Source organism: Cyprinodon variegatus, unplaced genomic scaffold (genome assembly GCF_000732505.1).
Source record: "Cyprinodon variegatus isolate N-32 unplaced genomic scaffold, C_variegatus-1.0 Scaffold52, whole genome shotgun sequence".
NCBI classification, from domain to species: Eukaryota; Metazoa; Chordata; class Actinopteri; order Cyprinodontiformes; family Cyprinodontidae; genus Cyprinodon; species Cyprinodon variegatus.
In genome coordinates this window covers 1,035,293-1,057,615 of record NW_015150505.1, presented here as the reverse complement: position 1 = coordinate 1,057,615, position 22,323 = coordinate 1,035,293, and the positions used below count along the sequence as shown (strand labels likewise).

General features: G+C 38.0%; 1 protein-coding gene across 2 annotated transcripts in view; it reads left to right on the top strand.

Annotated features, from left to right (window-relative positions):
* Nucleotides 1–476: 476 nt before the first annotated feature.
* LOC107082394 (microtubule-associated tumor suppressor 1 homolog) overlaps nucleotides 477–22,323 on the top strand; it is a 28,484-nt gene continuing 6,637 nt past the window's right edge. For both annotated transcript variants that reach the window (XM_015371064.1, XM_015371065.1), the window contains exons 1-7: nucleotides 477–2,449; nucleotides 2,534–2,756; nucleotides 4,614–4,784; nucleotides 5,678–5,770; nucleotides 8,955–9,074; nucleotides 13,700–13,890; nucleotides 21,835–21,901. In XM_015371064.1, coding sequence (XP_015226550.1) covers nucleotides 500–2,449; nucleotides 2,534–2,756; nucleotides 4,614–4,784; nucleotides 5,678–5,770; nucleotides 8,955–9,074; nucleotides 13,700–13,890; nucleotides 21,835–21,901 — 2,815 coding nt within the window. In that variant the 5' untranslated portion in view covers nucleotides 477–499. The remainder of the gene's footprint in view (nucleotides 2,450–2,533; nucleotides 2,757–4,613; nucleotides 4,785–5,677; nucleotides 5,771–8,954; nucleotides 9,075–13,699; nucleotides 13,891–21,834; nucleotides 21,902–22,323) is intronic.

The following is a 22,323-nucleotide window of genomic DNA, read 5'->3' as shown; positions in this document are numbered from 1 at the left end:
CATGTAGAGGGTACATGTTGTTCGGGAAAAATGTATTTGAGTTTTAAGGCTTCGTTTAAAATCTGAAAGAATACCCTCACCCTTAATACATGGACACATGCAAGCTGTTTGTGATCTGATATCCTTTATTTTGTGCAACAGTGGAGTCTTTGTTGTAGTAGCTGGCAAGCTCTGTTGTCCAACCTGCCCTAAACAAACACGATAGTGCCACAACAAAGCTATTAAGTAATCAGCTTCTTAGACTGAATGGCTGCTCGATTAATAGTTTAAGATCAGACTTGTTAATGATTTACATTTGTTGCCTTATTATAGGTTTTAATCTAAAGAGGAATGTGAAGTATTTGTTATAAAATAATATAAAGTTGAATCAAACATAAGTGCTTTTTTATTAATGCATTTTCAGGATATCCCTTTGTCTTGTAAAATTATTAAATTTTAAAAAAAAATAAATAACATTTGCTTCATTTTCACAGATGTTCCGACCTGCTCTACAAGTGTGATGAATTGCAGTGCGCTCAGCAAAGAGAGATTTCACTCTGAACTTGATTCCCATCCTACATCCAAAATGAACCAGACTTTTAATTTATCAAGTGACCCCTTTAAGAGCTCAGTTCCAGCCCCACAGAGAGATGGGCAGATTTCTGCATCACCCGACCCCGACGGTATTTCCAGCCTGAGTGAAAGAGAAGCCAGAGGCTCGCCTTACATCAACACAGACTGCCGCCTAAATGAACAGTCCTCTGTGGGTAAAAGCCGCACTGCCACCTCACAAGAGGATCCTCTCTCTGTTGTTACTTCAAACATGACTGAAGGATTCATTGTGACTCCTGGAAATCAAAATGGACCAACTGTAGCCGAGACATGTAAGAGTTTTATTAAGCATGAAGATCACAATGCAATAGATGAAAAGATCCCTTTGGAGATTGCCGGAATAGAGGGCAAGCTCAGTTTGTGTGGCGCTTCCTGTAGAAGATCTAGAAATGATTGCATCTCCCTAAGCTCTGGGGAAATAATATTAAGAAATCCCAGCTTTTGTCTGGAGGATCAGTCTCTTTTAGTTTTCTCTTCAATGGAGGATTCCAGCTTTTCTCCAGCTGCAAGCTGCATGCCTGCACCATACGAGTCCAGCTTGTCAGCTTTTCTTCCAGATGTCTGCAGAACATCAGCAGAGATGGGGACCAAGGAGAATGTGGCGCACTCTAGCCTTGGTATGACTTTCATTCAGGAAAAAAGTACAGAGAATCCCACTGGGGAAAATGATATGGCACCATCCAGCTCTGATGTACCTCTGCCAAGTGAAAGTGGAGGTAGTCTCTTCACAACCTTCATTTGTGAAACTCCTACAGACACTATAGAAGGGGTCAGGCAGTCCGGTGCTGATGTGGATTTGCAGCCTCAGGTTTCAGAAGAGTTTACCCCAGAAGTTGGCAAAACCTTTGGGTCTGTTTCATCAGGAATGCTGGAAAGCGATGATGATGTTCACACATCTACTCCTGTGCAAGTCTTTGGGACCAAGACACCTAACCTCTCCTACCGCTCTCCTTGCATTGAACACATCAACGGCCCAGGTTTCCAGCTGGAGAAAAGGCATCATATCTCCGTCACTTCTAAAGGCCGTCCGGTTGCAAGCGTTACTCCTTCAATATGCAAAGCTAAGAAAACAGAATTACAGAGGGTTCCCAAGTCTGATGTTAGTGCTGTGAAATCTAAAGTCTTCAGTAGATTGCAGCAGCAGGCAGCTGTGTCCGGCACCCCTAAACTGCAAAGGTCCCAGCAGGTTGATAAACAGGAGATTAATAGAAAAACAGCTTTCAGGATTACTGCTGCTAAGGTAATGAGCAGAACTCCAGGTGTCTCTACCATCTTTAAAACCTCTGATCCTAATGGACAGGTTCACAAAAGAGCTGCTATGACAGGAGCATCTGTTAAACCGCTATCTAGACTTGCTGCAGCTTCTTCAGCAGACTCCATCCCAGCTGTCAAAGAACATGTTTCTGAGGTTCAGGGCACAGAAAGCAGCTTTAAGGAGATGCAGGCATCAGAAAGCCAGTTATCAGAGGCATCAGCACAACATGCCACCAGCCTGAGCTGTGCTTCAAATGAAAATAAATCCACAGCTGGAAATGGCCCAGTGGAGCCCAAACCCACTACAAAGAAGGATGTTTCAAATCAAATTGGGGTCCGTTCTGGATCGGTTTCAGGTCAGGACAGGCCTACCGTTGGGATGACGCAGCCTCGCTCGTCCTCTGAGAGTTCAGCAACATCTAGGCCACTTAAAGAGAATAAAGCACCTCAAGGAGTTACGGCGAGTTTGCCTGTTTCTCAAGAGGACAGCGTGAAGAGCTCAGCTAAAGCAAGCAACGTGAAGGGCCCTCCCCAACAGAAACCCGTTGAGAGGACAAACCGTTCTGTTGAAAACTCCAGAGGTGTAAAGAAGATCAGTCTGGTGGTAAGCAGATGCCTGATCCTAGAAACTTCAATACATGATGTGTTAGATTTTTATTCCATCCATATATTTGTTTTGTTTTCCCAGGCAGAGCCCAGCAGATCAACCATAGCAAGACCCCAGCTGAATGAAAGCAAAAGTAGATCTCAAGGCCAACCTTCCCCCAGACGAGCGAGAGGAGCTTCACTTTCCCAGCCTCCAGCCGCTGGTTCCAGAGCAGCTCCTCTGTCAGCCAGACTCAGACTGGGAGTGCTGGGGAGGCCTGAGGACAGGAACTCAAGAACTGCTGGGAAAGCCCAAAGTAGTGAAAGTAAGTTTACCTTTGATTTAATTGGAGTTTCCAGAAAAATGTCTGACACCACCAAGCTGGTATTTTGGTCAAAATGTGTGAAATTAGCTATTTGGTATAATTTAATATTATCTCTCTTTTTCTCTCTTGATTGGCCTATTAAAGGGCACAGAGGTCCACCATAATTACAGCCAAGAGGTGGAGTATTAGTCAAACCTTTTTTTTGGTTTGAAAATGAACTTGAAACTAACTCTTAAACTGAACTCTGAAATGTTTAGAGGGCTCGCTCGATGTGTATGCTGGATGCATGGTTGGCCTGTAAATGATGCAAGGACAACAGCATGGACATCTTCCCCTCCTGAACCAAAGCTAAGCTATTGGCCATTCTTAAATAAAAAATTTACTATGAACATCTTCACAAAAACAAACCAATGCATAATCAGGGCCCTCACCAGGTGGCACTAAAGAGATATGATGTAGTCCTGGGAAAAATCTATTTTTAATAACTGTTATATTTTTTTCTCCTGTATTTTTAGCCTATTTGCCAACTCAGCCCATTCTTGCTTCTGTTAATAATTTATTTTTTTTATTGTGCTTTTAAAGGTTGTGCTCTCTGTCAGCGCATTTGTTAAGCTGTGACTGCATTTTAGTCAAAGGGATTGTAAAGAGTGAGGAGTGGGTGTGTGGTCTTATGTCCTCCAGAAACCCCGACCAGTTTCTCATGTATATTTACTAATAAAGAGGTAAATGTGTTAAACGCATTTTTTCGCTGCTGTTATGCTCTGAAGTTCAGAGTAACGTCATCTTTCAGAGAAATTTGACAAATTTCAATTATTCATGTCAGTTTTAGAGGAATTTCATCTGCTTCTATATTCAGGGCTCACTAAGCAGAGTTTAACACAGGACAACCTTTTGAACCAGGATATCTAGAAATAAAGTCATCGCCTCAATCCACTGCAGCAGAGAGGAATTTATCTGTCTGACTTTAACAGTTAAATTCTCATTGTGACTTGGCAGTCGTTCACAGTCTACAAAGAGAAGTAGGTAAGAAAAGCTCATTTCTAAATAAGCTGGGTGTTTTTCGAGTGCTGGGTCGAAGACCAGCCTTAGGAGGATTGTAAAGCAAAGTCCATTCAAGAATAGGAGATTCAGAAGGTGTGGTCTACAGCTGGGTTCAGAGTTTCAACAGCCCAAACACAAGGAATTATGCCAAGAGATGTTCAGCTTTCATTCCTCATATTAAGATGATTCAAAACCAGAGCTGATGTCAGAAATGTCTTAGTAGTTCAAAAATCAAAAGAACTGGATTGTTGCTCCAAGTACTCTGTTCAAATGAAAGTAAAGTTTGCATTTTGTTGGTACATGGTGTCTCCTTTGCAAACATTGCTGTTTTTAAAAACATATTTTTTATTCGTCTTAAGTAAATATTATTACATTTTAGTTTTCAAAATTAGAACAAAATCACTTAAATTGTTTGTAGAAATTTTCTTCATATTGAATCTAATTCTTCATATTAATTCACCTTATTATGTTATAATTCTTTTGTGAGATGAAGCTCCTAGTTTGGATGGAAACTGTACTGGTTTAATGTTTTAACGCTGCCCCTCCATCAGAGGGTGACAATGAGCGTTTTCTGACATGCAGGTGGCTCCACTGCTCCGTTTCTGTAGCACATCTGAGAAGTGGGATTGTTAATCTCATGGTTTTTCATCCCCCCCTTTTATGCCCTTTAATATGCAATCGTAGCTGGAGAGTTTTCATTTCTGAAATACTACTTTAGAAAAAGAAATGTTTTTGAAGGAAATGAAAAGGAAAAGTTTAATCAAAAAGTTTTTATTATATTTTGTTTTGGTAAATTTTTCCTCAACTCCATACCAGGCAGTCAACGAGCCCAGGCTGCAGAGGAGCCATTCGTAGGCACCAAGCGCCAGCAAAATGCATCCAAGCCTCCTCAAACTCCTAGTCGACCTTCATCTATGGGCCCTCCTGCTACTCCTGCAGTTAGACCACCAAGGAAGATGCTGGGACAGGAATCTAAGAGAACAACAGGTGAGGCTCATAAGAATGCAGAAATGCTGCTCTTAAATATTAACCCATTTCAGGCCTTGATCTAGATAAATGTTTCCCTAGTATAGGCTTTTTGTTGTTTTATTTACCTGAATTAATATTTATATACTTTGATAGATAGTATATAACTTTAAATAAAAATAATTCATCTAAAGCCAGTGAAGTAAAACTAACTGATTAACAGCAGAGCTGGACAGATGAGCCGCTCTTGCATCCAGAACATTCAACAGCCTGCGTCCTGCTGTTATTGGCTTAGAGGACCTTTTCAACAAACTAGGGACCCCGCCTTTTGTTGTCATGGCAACCTCCTCTTCCACTCTACTTAACAATGAAAGTAGCCTGGAGGAGTAAAAGCAGACCTATTCAAACTGATGCTGTCTGAGGTGGATGGGGAGAGAAATCACTCTTTATTTCATTTCTAACTAACAACCCATGGCTGGCTACACTGGACTCCGGAGCTGCACTTGGACTGAAATCCCAACTCATGTTTTCTATAACTCTTCTTTTTTTGCACAAAGCGATTCAGAATCCAGCTGTGATTTGACCCTGCTGACATGCCTGCTCATCGGATCTTATCGCTTTTGTATCATCCCTTTGTTGGCGGCGTTTCATGGAAATGGTAGAAAGCTTTTAGAGACATGGTTAGGTTTTAGGGCTGCTACCATTTACTGGTAACACATTTAGCACAAACAGTTTGTGAAATACTGCTTAGAAATGTGAAATGTAAATTTTTGTTCACCTGTTTTATTATATTATATTATAAATAAAAGTATGATTTAGGAACTATAAGTACTGTGGCTAAAATGATTTATACCCAGAGTTTAAATGCGTGCTTTGATGTATTTAGCCCACACATCTCTGCATTTGCCCCACAGTTTCTGGAGGAGCAGCAAACAAGCAAACACCATTTAAACCTGTTTTGCTGAGACCAAGACTCATTTCAACCCCTGCAAAAAACACTGGATCAGGTAAGAAATGTCTCCTTATGTCTCTGAGAGGAATTTTTACTCATTTTAGCAAAATGTGAGGATTTCTAAGAGTGATATTTCTTATGTTATGTCATGTCTTCCCTGCAGTAGATAAATCCTTTGGGGTCTGCACTTATTATAAATCCAAGTTATTTCATCCCAGATGATAGTGAAATGCTCTGATCTTCTAAACCAGAGGTAACCAATTTAAAAAATCAGCAGGGTCCGATTAAAGAAAATCATCAACCAGTAAAGGTCCGGAGACATTTTTAATTATAATCTGTTACTTTAAACAGAATTTAACGCTGAAACAAAATGAGGTGTTCATGCATCCATGTTATACATTGAATTTTGAAATAAATATATATAAATATAAATATATATAAATATAACTATATATATATATATAGAAAGAAAAAACAAATTCCCATTTTAAAATCTAGTGTTTTTTGAAGTAGAGAACAACAATCGTTCAGTTTGGTATATAATTACCTGATTCACATATTTTTTTAAAACACCTGAACGGACTGTTTATTTTATTATTTTTTGGCTTGATGAGAGCAGAGGCCCTTACACTGCCCTGCAAGGCTTTAACCCTGGGTTTGGTTGCCAACAAACACATTCTCAAGCACATATCAAGGTGCTCATTCATGAAACCTGAATCAATATTTATTTTTGATTCTGTTTATGGTGGAGAATCCTGCTTCACAGCAGCATGTTGAGCCAAACATACTCTAAATGTTCAGGCTCAGCTCCGGCCAGGTCAAGATCCGCTATTGCAATCGCACCAAAGAAGAAAAAGAATGGTGAGAAGATCTGGTTTGTAAAATTAAAATATAGCAACAAGAGATCGGTAACTACAAATTAGAGCATAGTTCTTTTATATTTAAGAAAACTAACAGTTTATTTAAAAGATTGGATGCAAACTATTGGTTCTTCAACAGACCAGGAAGCAGACTTCTCATCTCCATCAGAAACCACACATATGCTGGATGCTGATGGGGATTTTTTTCAATGTCATATTAAATTAAGCCTTCATTTCTGCATTTTTTTCCTCCTACATGCACACATTAGAATAAAGGTGAGCAGTTTTCCACACAATGGTAACAAAGTTCTGCTACAATGGACTCTGGACAAGCAAGCTTTCAAAGTCATGCAAACAGCAAAACCTTGGAGGGGAACAGCTACAAGATTTTAGTTGGTGTAAAGGAAAATCCAATTAATATTACATTTTAGATGTTTTAGAATGTTTCATACATGCAGCCCCAGTTTGCATGTAGAAAAGCATTCTAGATTGCAGACAAAGCTGATCTACTAACCAGCCACAGTGAGAATGGTCTTTCACTTTAACAATACTGTGGACGCACTCGATATAGCATGTTTACCTTTATGAATATGCTTAACATTCTGATTGTTGGAACGTGCAGTAGACAAATGTAGTTGGATACCACCTGCAATGCAGTTTTCAAATCTGCAACACAGGTGCTGTTATTACTATCATGAACTAAAACTAACAAACTAATTAACAAGAGTACATTTTTTTACTGAAATAAAAATAAAAACTAGACCTTGCAAAAATAAAAACTAACTAAAACTGAATTTTAAGAGACTGTGTTTGGTTGTCGTTTGTGCCTTTATCATAACGCATTAATATAAGAGGTAGTTACTGGTTGTTGTTTTTGCTTTTGTTCACTGTAAAAAAAAATAAAAAAAAAATAAAACACCATCTGCATTAGTTTAGCAGATGGCAGGTATAGCAGTCAGCTCATTTGTGTTGCTGTAGGAGTCGGTCCTTATGTTTTAAGTTTTTTAAAAGTCTTACCCCTGGTATATAAGTCGTATTGCATAACAGACTAAAACTATAACCAAAACGGATAAATACTAAGCTAAAACTAAGAATAAAAACAAAAAACAACTAAACTAGCTAACAAATGGTAAAAACTAATTAAAACTTAAATGGAATGAGTCAAATGAAACAAAAACTAATAAAAATGTCAAAGCTATTTAAACCTTGGTACTGTGACAAAGGATGGAGGGGGAATATTTGAGCACAAGTCAACATATTTGGACATTTGGAATTAAAAATAGTAGAGCCACATTTTTTTTTGCATCTGGATGCATCATTCCAGAACAGCATTCCAGTTTGTGGCGGCTCCCTGAGCTGCCGCAAATTGGTGTTTTGTCCAGCACCACCAGACTCCCTCCATAGGTTGGAAGAAAGAGCGTCTTCATGTTCATTAGTGCTGCTATTCCCTCAGTGGAAATTCATTATTTCATTGGTGGATCTGTTTTGTTTTCTGTATTGCCATCTTATGGGCTCTGTCCATGCATCTGTGGTGAAGAAAACACACAATCTGCAGTGGCTTCTTTCACCATCTTCTTTTTGGTTAACTTATAGGTTGGGATCATTTTCCTTCCTTTTTTTTAAATAAAGAATTTATGGGACATTTCTTTAGAACCTGAAATGATGACCATGACTGGTTATCAGAGTTGCTCCAAAGTCAGCTGACCATTTTCTTAATTTTAAACAAACTGAAGATCCTTTTTTCCCCTCTGTCTTCATCCTCTTCAAAATGTGATCATATCTGCTACCTGTAGGCATTGCTGTAGCAAATTGAGGCTGCCTTTGAGCCGCTCAAAATAAATCTACTTTGTTCTCAGTCTCCATAGGCACCGCCAGTAACGTACGAATCCAACGGCATTAGCTAATGAGATGTTTTGGAGACAAAAGGTTTCATTAGGTGTTTAAAGTTGGCAGATAAAGAGTTATTTATTACAGGTAACATATTTACTGATTAGAGCTTTTTAATCAAACCTGAACTTGCAGCATCCAAAACCTTCTCTTAAACAGTCACATTTTACACCAATCACCTTTCTCACAGTGATTGTTTTGTCCCCTTATGTTAACTTCGTTAGTCATATCTTTTATGCTAGCCTTATCAAACAATGCTGTGGTATCCTCTGATACTCTATGGTAATGCTTAATGATGAAGACCCTTTAATCATGATTTGATTGCATCACTCCAACATCTATTTAACTCCAGCCCTTCACCTTTTGGTTCAGCTTTAAAACTGCTCGCTAGCATCATTATTTCATAGTGTTTCTAGTTACTAGCATTCTGCCTCATCATGGGTTGGATTAACTGCAGCATTTTCTCCCACTTGGATCTTCTTCTTCTAACAGCTGTGACTACAGTCTGCCGGTCTGCAACTTCCACAAGCAAGGGAGCATCAAGTTCTGCCACCAGTCCGCAAAAAAAGACAAATTATGGAAGACCTGCCGAGCAAATTTCAGTTGGAACTGGTGAGATTCATTTCTTTGTCTCCTCAAAATGTAGATCATCTCCTACTCTTTATGTTAATACTACTTACGAAACAAGAACTGATGATCATCTGGGTTCTTAAGCAGTCTTGAAAGTCTGAAAAAAGTATGAAGGGGCATCATTTTCATGTACTGGATAATATTCGGAAAAAAGAAAAGGAGATACTCTTATTCAAAAGCTAAAAATCTATATTTTTTTTTCTGAAATCCAAATAAATTATACTGTGATTTATGTTTAAAAGACATGTTTTTATCCTTAATTTGTCATACTGCACAGTCAGTTTTATTCAAACTTATAGATTCTTGGAAACCTGCAAAAATTTATCTAAAATTAGGTAAAATATTCAAAATAAATGTTGCCCATTGACTAGAGCAAATAAATCAGATTCTGTTAAAAGTAATAATTAAATATTATGAACTTGAAATGAGTTAATTTAAGTTGAAATTAGTTAATAGGTTTTTCTTATTTTCAGTTTAAATCAAGTTGTTATATTGGCAAATTGTCTTACCTGCCTAAATCAAGGGAATATACACTTATTTCAGGAAAAATAACTTCCTTTCATTTCAGTTTTTGCAGTGTGAATCCATTTGGCTCCCTGAATGCGTTCTGTGTTCAATAAGAGACGTCCAAAAAAGCTTTTTATTGAAAACTTATTTTCATAGAGACTTTATTCAGTTTTCTGCTCATCCTGAGAGGAGAGGGAGTCTGAATAAAGTAGAGGAACTTTCCCTCAGCCAGAGAACTAGATTAGAATCTCATTGGCTGCAGCTTTTGATTGCTCCGCCCACATTAAGCACTGTTTGTGTATCCTCGCTCTACTTCAGCACCAGTACTGTTATCATGTTTAGAAATGCTGCTCTGGCAGACTGAAGCTTAGTTTCCCAACAGGATTAAAGGATAGTTTTTGTTTTTTGTTTCTTTACATGAAATCTAAGATCTGAGCAACATCGAATGGACTTTTCCTTTACTCTCAGCTGGGAATCTGTTTTGTTTTCTAACTTGGGAGTTTTGCCATGCTGAAGCAGGTGCCATAATTTTTTAATTATTTTATTTTATTAAAGGCTTCTTTAGTTTATTTATTCATATATTTTCCCAGTCCACGTCCGTCATCTAAGGATGCAGTACCAAAGCTGCAGGTGTGGGCATCACGGATGAGGCGTCTATATTAGGACACAGATTTCTATTTCTATATTTTTTCCATCCCGATTTATTACTGGCTTCAAACATTGAGTAGTTTTCTGCTTTCAAGCCATGCTATGGTCCCCGAAGCTCTCCCTATCAAACATCCATGTGCGTCTGACGGCCAAAGGTTTACTGCGAAACATTCAGCTGCTGTCAGGATGCAGGAAAAGCCCTGTGGTTTTCAAAGCAGGTCTGTCCATTTCATCCATGTTTAATCCTGCTGCTGTTTGGTTGTATTTCTGGAGTTTTTCTGCCTTTCTGTTTGGTAATAGAAGAGCCAAACCTGTTTTTGTTTTTGTTCCTTTTTAAAATCCAGATCTGCTGTTGGCTGTTCATACAAGCTATTTTTAGTTAAACATATAAGTAGCTAAAAAGGCAAATGGCTCAGGTTTCATTTACCCATCTAAGTCAACCGAAACTTCAACTCTGTTAAAGTATATTTAGATGTGGCGATTTTAGCAGCTGTAAACAACCATAAATCTGACATTATTGGAGACCTGCTTTGGTTGATTGTCACCTTTTTAAGGCTCAGGTCTATGGAACTGTCAAAGAGTGTCTGCTCTTCCACTCTGAGACACCCACTCATCTGTGATACTCTGTTCATAATGCTGCTGTGAATCATTAAGATGCTGTTTTTATAAACACTGTTGATGGTATTGAAAAAGCTTAATAATGCAAAAGTCAAGTTTAAATTATTATTAGTTTCTATTAACACTTAATGTTAGAACATTGTTTAAGAAAAAACATGATCTTGTCTACATATGAGGACCTTTTGCTGTACTAGTAAAGGATAATATGCTTTTAACAGCATGATGTGGCTTCTAATTGAGAATCCACTTTTTCAGATTGAGAACCTCTGTTTGATTCTTTCTATTCAGAGAATAGATGACACCAAGCACCATGACAAACATCTAATTGTCAGGGGTCTCCTCACCCATCATGCTTTGCTCTGCGATGTCTCTGAGCAGAACAGTGTCTGTCTTTTTGCTTGGTGTTTTTTTTTTTTTTAAGTTGGATGTTTGACTTTGTGCAGCGTCTCTGACATGAAGGAGGGCAACATTTATGTCTGTTTGGTGGGTTCACAAAGACGGCCCACTGGCCTCCTTGTGCCTCCATTGGTTAAAGAGACCAGGTCTGATTGGTTTGATCAAATGCAGGTTTGTGTGTTATGGAAAGCAGAAGGATGGAGCCGATGATGCTTTTCAAAGTTTCAAAATGTTAATGGAAATACACCTGTTGAAAGACACTAATGTAGATAATCCTTCACATCTCTGATCAGAACCAGACCACTTCTCTGGCTCACATTTCAATGGTTTAACTGGTGACTGCATAAATTATTCAAATTTAGCAGCGTTTCATTTAGACCACCTGTGGTCCTGGATCTGTAGAATGGCTTCATGAATATGCAGACGATGTACTTTACTTCTGTTTGGGTTTCATTTTCTTAAAGATAAGATGACCTGAACATTGAATATATTACAGAATAATGGATCATATCACATATTTAATATCAGCCACAGGACATATCACACAGAAAGATCAGATTATTTACTGTATTTGTTCCTCTCTCTGCAAAGCCACCAGAGGGCAGTGTTATTTAAAGACCTACAGATATCAGTTTCTTGAATCATTGTTTGACAAACTTTTTAGTACAACTATCCAACCTGCTAATGAAAAAACTCTACTTAAGGAAGTAAGACATTATTATACCGTGGGAGCAAAATCTAAATGTTTGAAAACTTTGTTTTTATGACGCTTACAGAATTATTGGCTTGTTTTAGTCAGATTTCAAAGGGTTTCCACTGGAAGCATTTTCAATAAACGAGTAGTTTATTTGTGTGCGAGTGTACATGTAAGAATATTAAGTTAGGAATGAGACTCAGTTTAGATTTAAAGAGTCTGCACTCCACGTTAAGGAACCTACTTCCTCATGTTGCATAATAACTGTCTGCAAAAGTTCAGACTTGGGGAATCTCTTCTTACAGTTTCCTTGGTCATTTCTCAAGTAAAAAAAGATTGAGTCTTTCTAAAACATGGGTGAGCTTTACCATACAGACTTAGCATCTTAACAAAATGCTTAATTTTATTTATTTAAACAATGATTAAAGTCGCAATAAAAAAGAACAGTTTTGGGTCAATCCATAAGCTAGAACAGCTGTTTTAATTATATTAGGCTAATATAAATAAGATTTGTTAAATTTAATAAATGAAACAAATCTTAATTTTGAGCTGCTTTACTAGATTGAAGGTATGCACATTAAATGAATGAAAGCTTTTTCTCAGTTCATATTCCTAAATACTTATAGGAAGAGACCCTTTGAAACTTCATACCATCAGAATTAATTACCTTAATTACCTTACCTTACTCATTAACTGCCCCAGAACAGTTAAAATAATCAAAGATCCAGATTTTCTTTTTATATATATATATATATATATATATATATATATGGTATTTTTATAATGTGGTCAAGGTGTTAAAATTTGTTCTAGAAACCAGCAGCTTTTTACTGTTGTTTTTATTGTATAATAAATTCATTTCCTTTTTGTTTGATTTTTTTAAAGAAATCAAAAACAAACCCTAATCAATTAAAGCTAGAATCTGCAGGTCAGACATCAAAGAGAAGCATAAACTGATGTCAGCATAGAAAAGCAAAGATTTGTGGATCTTTTATTTGAAGATGCTGATTATATCTTTATTCTCCAACACATCAGGTAGCTCAGCTAAACTTTAAATCTCATCTTCTCTTTTGAGTTGATTTTATTCCCGTTTCCTCAGCAGCTCGTGGTGAATTCAGGAAAGGGCCTTCTCCATATTGGCTTTACAATGAATACTGATTCTCTATAGAAGCTCCTGTTAAGAAAACCCTCTCTAGCTTTCCAATGATGTGTTATGTAATAATTTTTTAAGCTCATCAAGTTGTGGATTCCTACCACCCCAAATTGGTGCAGCAGGCCCTACTTGTTAAATTGCCCTTTCAGTTATTTTTCATGTTATCCTTAATGCTCTGTGTCCATTACATTTTCTATTTTCTTCAAATAAAGAAAATAGAAAATTCATTCTGCTCATTGGTTGGAGGTATGTCTTCTGATAATTTAACCCTGTGCTCTGGTGACAAACTTCTTTTCATTAGTCAAAGTAATGGTGCCTATCAGATGTCACTGATGTATTTATAAAGCAGATGTAAATCAAACCTGCTGCAGAATGACCTTGAGAGAATAAGCTGTCCTTGGCTACTGGTTTGTACTGGATTGGATTTGAGGAGCAGCTCTGTACTCATCAGGCTGATGATTAGGAAGTACTCTTCAGGCGTGCAGTAACCCAATCTTTCTTTTCAAACATGACGGACAGATTGGTTGGGTGGCAATCAGCAGGGTTATGGAGGGGAGGATGCTAATGGTCATTGTTATGTTTTTTTTATAGTGAACAAGTGCAAGACCAGCGCCAGGCTACCTCAACAGCAGCATTCCAATACAACCAGGAGGACTGGGTCCCAGAAAGTGGTACAGGATGAAGGCCGACAGCAGAAGATCCAGCAGCTTGAAAAACCCCTTGCATCCAGCGACCGCAGGTTTCAGGCCCTCGTCATCGTTCTACAGCAAACTTTGGCTGAGGTAAGAAAATATATAATATTTTGTTCTTCTCAAAATATGCTGCCCCTTTTTTTTTTTTTTTTTTTTTCAGCTTCCGGGATTAATGTCAAAGGATAATTTATAAAAGATATTTAATAACATATAAGTAATGAGTTTTATCATTGTTTTCAGTGTGCAGCCCTTTTATTATACGACCTGGTGTATACCTGCTGTTGTCAGGAAACGCTTAAGCATCAGGCACATTTCTATTTATAGCTAAAGTCTGTCCAAGCCTTTGAGTGATATGCTAGTTTTTCTCTTAACCAATCAAAACCATGCAATAAACTGTAGAACTTGAAGTTTACACATGTACTCACTATCTGACGGTGAAAACAACAGTGCGGAAGATTTCCAGTGTCTGGTTTATGTTGGTTTCTGAACCATTGATACAGAATTTAAAAAACAATCCACTGGACTGTGTTTCCAAGTTTGAAGATGTTTTGCTATCCCAACCAGGAAGCTTTTTTTTTATTTTTTTTTATATCTTTTTAATTTAGTTATAAACATATGAATTGCACTCTTTACAAATATCAAGTTTTCTAGTCCCCCCCTTTTTTTTATATATGTGGGGGGAGGGCAAATTGACATTTTTCTCCCATCTTTTTTTTTTTTTTTCTCCCACTAGTTCTTTTCATTCTTCTGTCACATTTGCAATTTGATAACAGAACATAACAAACAAGTGCAAACAAAACTATACCAAACAATAAAAAAATATGTTTACATAGAAGAAATATAAATGAAGAAAAACATGAACAGCAACAAAGCCTGTAGGGGGTAGATTAATAAAAAATAATAAAGAGATCAAAATTAGCAATAAGCTCTTTTTGTTGTATATAATAACCATTTTTCCCAGTCCTTTACAAAAGCCTCTTCTTTCATTTTCAATTTATACGCAAGTCGTTCCATTGTTTGGATGTCTTCTACAATACGGATCCATTGTTCATTCAGTATGTTGGGGTTTCAGTATTAAGCCAGTTCTTAGATATTGTTTTCTTTGCAGCCACAAGGAGAATCTTTAGCAGATATTGGTCTTTTACATGTACAGTATTGTCCAAATATCCCAAGTACAACACAAGACAAGATCGGGGTATCACATGCGTCAAAATCTCACAGATAGCTGAGTGAATGGCATCCCAGAATGACTATTTTTTCACATTTCCAGAAAATGTGTGAATGGTCAGAATCCACGTGGTTACAAAGCCTCCAGCATGTTTTTTGAGTTTTCATTTGTTTACTTTTAATTTGGGGTGTTATGAAGTATCTGATCTGGTTCTTCCAAGCAAAATCTCGCCACTGCTGTGATTGTGTTGTAGTTAGGTGAACTTCCCACATGTCATTCCACATTTCCTCTGGGATGCCCTCACCCAGCTCACGTTCCCACCTTGCCCTGACGTATAGAGTTGATTCTTCACCAGGAAGCTTTTTTTAATTCAAAATGTCAGAAATAGAGTTGAGTTCCAGGCTTTATAGAGTGGACCAACAACAAAGCCTTGTGTTGGCTCAATTTGCATGTTTTCTAAGGCATTGTTGACCTGAATGACTGAGAATCTTCACCAGATACAGAATTTTGTTGAATTTTAATTACTTAAAAAAAAACAAAAACTGAAACAATTTCAAGATATTTTAATTCCAGCTTTCTGATGAGATTAGAAGAGCAGACTCGTAAAACAGTGATTTAATCATCTAAAACCGATACATTTACATCCTTAACAGCTTAATTGAATTTCAGCTATTTCAACATAAAATGTAATATCTTTACTATTATCATTAATATTATTATTACTATTAAATATAACTTCTATTAAGAAAAAACATGTGGAGTTAAAGGGGAACACCGTTTTTTTTACATTTATATTTTTCTAAAACAAAGCGGCGCGTGTGTGACATCATTCATGCTCGCCAGCTACCGTTCATTCATCCTGTCTACTGAACTGCTGCTAGTTTTATTTACATGCCTGGAAGATGTCTAGTGCTACTACCACAGATGATCTCGCTCCCCAAATGGAATTGAACGATTCAGATTAGCTCCCCGAATGAATGGAAGGGGTAGAGTGTAGCCGCCTGTGGCCCGGGCAGCCTGTCACTAATCCAATGCGGTGCACGGATGACGTCATACACACTCTGCTTTGTTTAAAAAAATATAAATATAAAAAATATAACCGCGGATGTCTGGGGACAGTGATGCGCCTACATGTTATGAATGCTGGTGTACCATAAATTATCAATTTATAAACAGTTTAAACATAAACAGTTTAGTTTGTGCCTTCAACTCGTTGCCCATAGGAAGACGTTACTTGGATTACAAAACCGAATATCTTCAGAACAGCTCCAAATGACACAAAACTCATATGGGTGGGTAGAACATGATGTAATTACGTAAAACCAAGGGCCAAATGTAAAAAAAAAAAACGGTGTCCCCCTTTAAATCTAAATTTTGAAGCCAACTATGTAAGAAAAGACTATCCTACCTTGGCTGATGGGACTGAAAGGCCTTTTCCCTTTTTAGGACATACCTAAGCAAGGCTTTTTTTTTCTTTTTTTTTAACCTTAAGTTACCTAAAATAAAACATGGAGCACGTGTACAACTGGACAGCGATAGTCCTGCATTGCTAACAGGACCCCCCTACTACACACACTTGATCCTAGTTTGATTTCTTTTTTTATCACACTTTGTTGAAGATTTAATTTTTTGGGGGAAAATAAAAGTTAATACTTGGAATAATAATTCTCCTTTTAATTAAACCTGTAACATCTCTTTTGTTTTAAATAGCATGTCTGTGCTTCTTAAGTTTATTTCTAGTTCATTTTGTTTGCTGTAAATAGTTGTTCCAGTGAGCGGTCTTACCTAGTTGTCTAATGTGAGCGTGTGCTCTGAGATGTTTGCATGTACCCGGTTCGATCCCCACAGACTGCCACTCTGGGTTCCTGAGCAAAACCCTTAACCCCCACCTACACTGCTCCTTGGTCGCCGCACAATGGCAGTCCACTGCTCCCCCAAGGTGATGGTTTAATAAACGGATTTACATTTACATTTTAATAAACAGGTGATGCTAGTCACCAGCTGATATCTGATATCTTGCATATTAATTAATTAATTTAAACTTTACTAAATACTCCTCAGTTCCAGCACACCACTCTGAAGAAGATTAAACTTCATTTGCTTTGTATGTAGTCTGAGAGCCTAAGTGTGTATTTTCTTTGGAGACTAACAAAAAAACAAATTTTAATAATTCAGACACCTCTTTTTCTGCAGGGTCTAATTCTTTCCTCAGAAGTGACGGAGCTAACAGGTTAACCATATAAACATCTAGATTGTAGCGCTGAATGACATTGTGTTCTTGGATAGTGTGGTTGTTCATTATTCATGTGTTTGAGGCAGCCGAGGAACAGGAGGCTCCCGACACCCGGATCGGTTCCTTCAACGAATGACTGTTATTGGGAGTCACCCTTGTGCTTCATTTTCTTTTAGCCTACATCTCTAGAGATTCCTTGTAATCACAGTTTCAGTTGGTGTAATAGAGTTTAGATCATTTTCTTTCAGATCAGATTTAGTGTTTGCAACATTTTGTCATAAATAGATGTAAGATCCATAGAGGACATGGAGAAATGTTTTATTTTAAGTTACAGAGCAGATCCTGGAGGATTAGCCTTTCTCAGCGCTGTTTTCTACATATCATCACAGTTGACCAAATTCAGAGTAGGATCAGTTTAATGAGCATGTCGCCTCTGAAATGTGGCAGCTATGTGGAAGGCACACAGCGTGACCTTTAATCACTGATGTTTGACTCATGCCCTTCTGTTTGGGCAGCAGGGTTGTGAAACCAGAGGCATTACCAAATCTTAAAAACACATTTGTTCCTCTGGCAGAAAAACAGCTGTCGCTGCTCCTCCCTCTGACTCAATATAATTCTTACAGTTTAAACCACTTTATGTTTGACTTTAGAGCTGTTAAACCCCAATACATCTCATTTACAACAAGTAGATTAATCAGTGATTTGACACGCACATATTTACTAACAGGTCTTATCCTTTTTATTGATATCACTGATGGTGAATTGGGGAATGGAATCTGGTGGCTGATCTTAATGCCATTAATAGGAGGCACCAGCCTGCCTTGCTAGTGTGAGAATGTCCCAGCTGTTGACTTGATATGGTTATAAAGTGGGTGCTGCGTCTTATCTGTCTGGATAAGGACTGAGTGCTGGTTCTGCCTTCTATCCTATTATCTCCTCTCACTTCATTTGAAGCTTTAGAAAACTCAACAGCTTAATTGATATAAAAATAGTTTTCATATCATTGAAACTTTACCCATTTTGTCAAAGTATAATTTATTTAAGGATACGGTTTCTTAGGCCAGACATTTTTTTTCCGTTTAAATGAATAATATTTAGAAAAGTAGAAAGGGATTTTTATTTTTTTCAATTAATTCCCTTTGATCTCATACCTCTAGGATGAATCGGTTGCCAGTTGTTAAGAGACTGTCCACAGCTCACAGGTTGTCCCAGCAAGAAACTAGGGATTTCAATTTTAGTCTGGTGCATTGCGGTCTCTAACAAATATTGCTGCACTGTGTCACATGTGTGACCATTGTTTATTTACTTGGCCATACGACATAATACAAATCTTCTAGTAACGTATTACTGTGGGATGGTTTAAAAAGCCTCTCCTTTGTATGGTATTATTTTTAAAAATGATGTGTAGATTTTTTATTTTTTGTAAATACCCTGCTACTCGATTTCATCTCCAGGTTAATGTTTTAATCCAGATGCTCCAGACGACTCTACTATTGATGAACAATGATCCCACCAGGAAGGTCTGGAGCAGAGATGACGGGAAGCTTTAAAACAGGATCTCAATCTCTGAACTTCTGTAGGGTCATGGAGGCAGTTGAGCTAAACGCAAAGCCTGGAGAAAAAAAAAAAGAACTCTCAAAAAACCTAAAAACTAAACCGCTTAGTATTTTAATAGAAATAAAATCCAAAATATTTAACCAGAACGACATAGAATGGTTTAGACCACTGGTGTCTGAAGTGCGGCCAAGGGGCCATTTGCAGTCCCCAAACCAATTTTCTTCGGCTCCCCCAACTACAATTCTTGAATGATTGTTTCGCAAAGTACAGGTAGTTAATGGGCAGATGGTGACCTTTTATTCTTAATTAAGGCAGAATTATTTACATTGCAAGTGCGAAGAATTGTTGCGAGATTTATGAATTCACAAACCTGTTGAAAATAAATCTTACCAAAGGCCAATAGATCCATTAGCCTTGAATATTGAAATTGTACAGATGGATACTGTGTGGAAGTCAAATTGAACTTAGCAGTGCAATCCGACATAATCCAGATTGATCCGCTATTACTACAGTCAAGTTTTTACTGAAATGCAGATTAATTTATTAAAATGGTCTAAATACAGCAATCATTTTCAAAAATGATCCCAACTCTGTTCTTGATGCTGAAAAGTGATAATTTTCTTTTCCTTTTTAGATCCAGACCCAAAATAATTTGCAATCTTTATGGCCATCTTTTAGTATGGCAAGGACACACATCTCTATCATTTCAGAAAATCTGGCCATATCCTCATATTTTTTGGAAAATGTACAAAAAACTCCTTAACTTTGATGTTTAAAAATTTAACAAGAATAATATTGTATTATTTTCACCTCACGTATATTTGACATGTTTTAGCCCATAGCATACTCAGGTTTTAGGGTGGTCCTTTTAAAGTATAGACCCGAGTTCTCCAGAAAACTAAATGATCTTTTGTAGATGCTTTCCATCAGCTTTAGTTCATTTTTTTTCTTATTTTTTTTTTTCAAACAAAGGTTTTTTCAGTCTCTAGATGTTTGAACAAAGAAGCACATGATGCTTATCACCATGTTCTTATTATATAGACTACACCACTGTGTGATCTGTATAATGTTCACTTATTTATATGGTCAGTACATCTCTGCATTGCAAGTGTAATAACCCAAGTGAACTACTATGTAGTCTTCCCATAGCTCTCTTCAGTGCAAATTTTTTTTTATAGAAGGGAAACCTATTCCAGGACATTACAACTTTTTCTTTTTTAATCCTTTTTTTTGTACTATATACAGTCTTTTTATATTGTCTGCTCTATTTCTATCTTTAATTGCAACTTGCTTTAACTCTTTGTTCTCTATATAAGCTACTGGAACTGGAATTTCCCTGAAGGAATAATCCCAAAGGATAAATAAAGTTGAGTCTAAGTCTTTCACAGAAACATCTGCACTGTAAATACAGCTGAAGGTTGCTCTACAAACTGTTGACTGAAAGGGACTAATGCATGTATGCCTTAGTTTTTAGATCGTTTGTGAAACACTTTTATAAGCTTTATAAACACTTCCATGAGCGTGGGACTTCCCCCCCCCCCACGCTCATACAATCAGAATAACAGGAATATTGAATAACAATTTTTCTTTCTACGTCATGCATCTGTTGCTGTTTTCCAATAAATCAATGTTACTGGAACACGACCTGCAGCCGTTTGCCTCTTATCTCGGCCCACATTGTGACACTACTCTAAACCAAGAATATCTTCTTTATGCTCTCATGGGACATTTATAGCATCATGAAGCCGTAATGAAAAGGAAGGTATTATGACCCCCTAAATTTGAACTGTTTTCACTCCATTGTAGGATCCACCAGATCATTGGTGTGATTCATTTAAATGTGCTACACAAATCCTGGAAAAGTTGAACAGCGAAAAATAAATGCCAACTGTGACAGTTTTTGTGTAACCTTTCAATAGTTATCAATAGCTTCTGAGTGTAGTAATCTTTTTTCTTGTACTTCATATTGATTGGGCATTGACTGTAAGAAGTCTTGTTCATGGAGAAGATGGTAAATTGATCTGTCATGGCATTAAATCATCTCCTAATGGAGAGGCTGTGTCAATGCAGCCTGGAGTTGGGGGATGGTAACAAGGAGGACATGGCTGTGATTAACCTGGGTGGGTCACTCCACTGAAGTGGTCCTCTCCCTTCAGCCTGATGTCAGCCAGCGCTGTGCAGTTCATCTGTTTACTCCCCTCTGACTGCCTTTAGAGCTGTGGGGGTGGTCCTTTAGCGAACTGCCCCTGTTTCCTTTTTAGATGCAGTACGGTAAAGCCCTCTGCAGCCAGTGGAGCAGCTTTTTCAGTCATGCCTTTAGATGTAGTGAGCTCAGTCTGAGAAGGGAGTCCATGTGGAGGTGGTACATCCACCTGGACCACTGTCCGTCCTGGATTACCAGGTCTCCATAGCTACCAGAGGGGACTCCAGCACCCGAGCCTCAGGCTGAGGCTGGATAATGGGCTGTGCTGGCAGCAAAGCTTGTATTAGTGCTCGCTGCGCTGCAGAGAGGGTAACCGGCTTCCACTTTGTTTTCCTCCGCTGTGAGACAGAGAGGCAGTTCAAAGTGATGAGTTTATATTAGCATATAGCTTGCCATCCTGTCTCGTGTTTCTCTCTGATGTTTATCTGGTACTGTTGGCTTTTTCATGTGCATTTGCATGATTTAATGAAGTGTCACCCACAATGTGACATGTGGAGCGTCAGGTTGCAGATGTAACTCATTACTATAAGAGGGAGGATGGTAAACTGGACGGTCTCTGCGTCTGTTTGAGGGTAGCTGTAGCACTGCAGCACAACCTGCAGCTGCAAAACTGACTCATAAAGACTAAGGAAGTTAGGGTGACACGAGAAGTGTTTGAAACTGGAAACATGAGCTGAGTGCCGAAGGGTTTTTACTTCTCCTCCCAGTATCAGGCTCTGTTTAGCAGCATCTGTGTTGGTATCTTTTAGTTAGCTGTTTTCCAGAAAGCTGTCCAGAAAACTGGGATTTACTAGATTCCAGTGCTTATGGTCAGTAAAGTCTTTGCTTCTTTCTCTGTCTGTATCTCTGACGTTTGTATGTTTTTCTCTGCAGCGTGATGAAGCCACCAGGCAGAGCAGACAGCTGTCTCAGGAACTGGCCAACCTCAAAGGAGAACTGGGTACGTTGCAATATAACGGCGTTCTTCAGTGGTCATTGCTTCAGTTTATGCCCCCAGTCTCTATTCAGCTCCTTTTTATTTGTATGATTAAACAGTGTTGTCATTGACCAGTTGGATTGAACCTAAATTAGCTTCTGCTGATTTTTCCATTGGTCATTAGATCTATCGTTTCCTATTGAAGAGATGTCTGTTATTCCAACCGCTTTGCCAGCTGTGTAGTTTATATTTATATATTGACCATTGCTGATTATAGTAGTGTTGGTCCACACCCCCTGAGTGGCTCCCACTGGTGGAACGCCACACCACTGCTGGCCTTCAGGGTGCTGAGGAACAATAGATCTTTTATGTCCTGTTTAGGGGTTGTCACTCTGAGTAGCCTTGCACATACATGCATGCTTCAACTCCTGTCTTCACACCAGTAT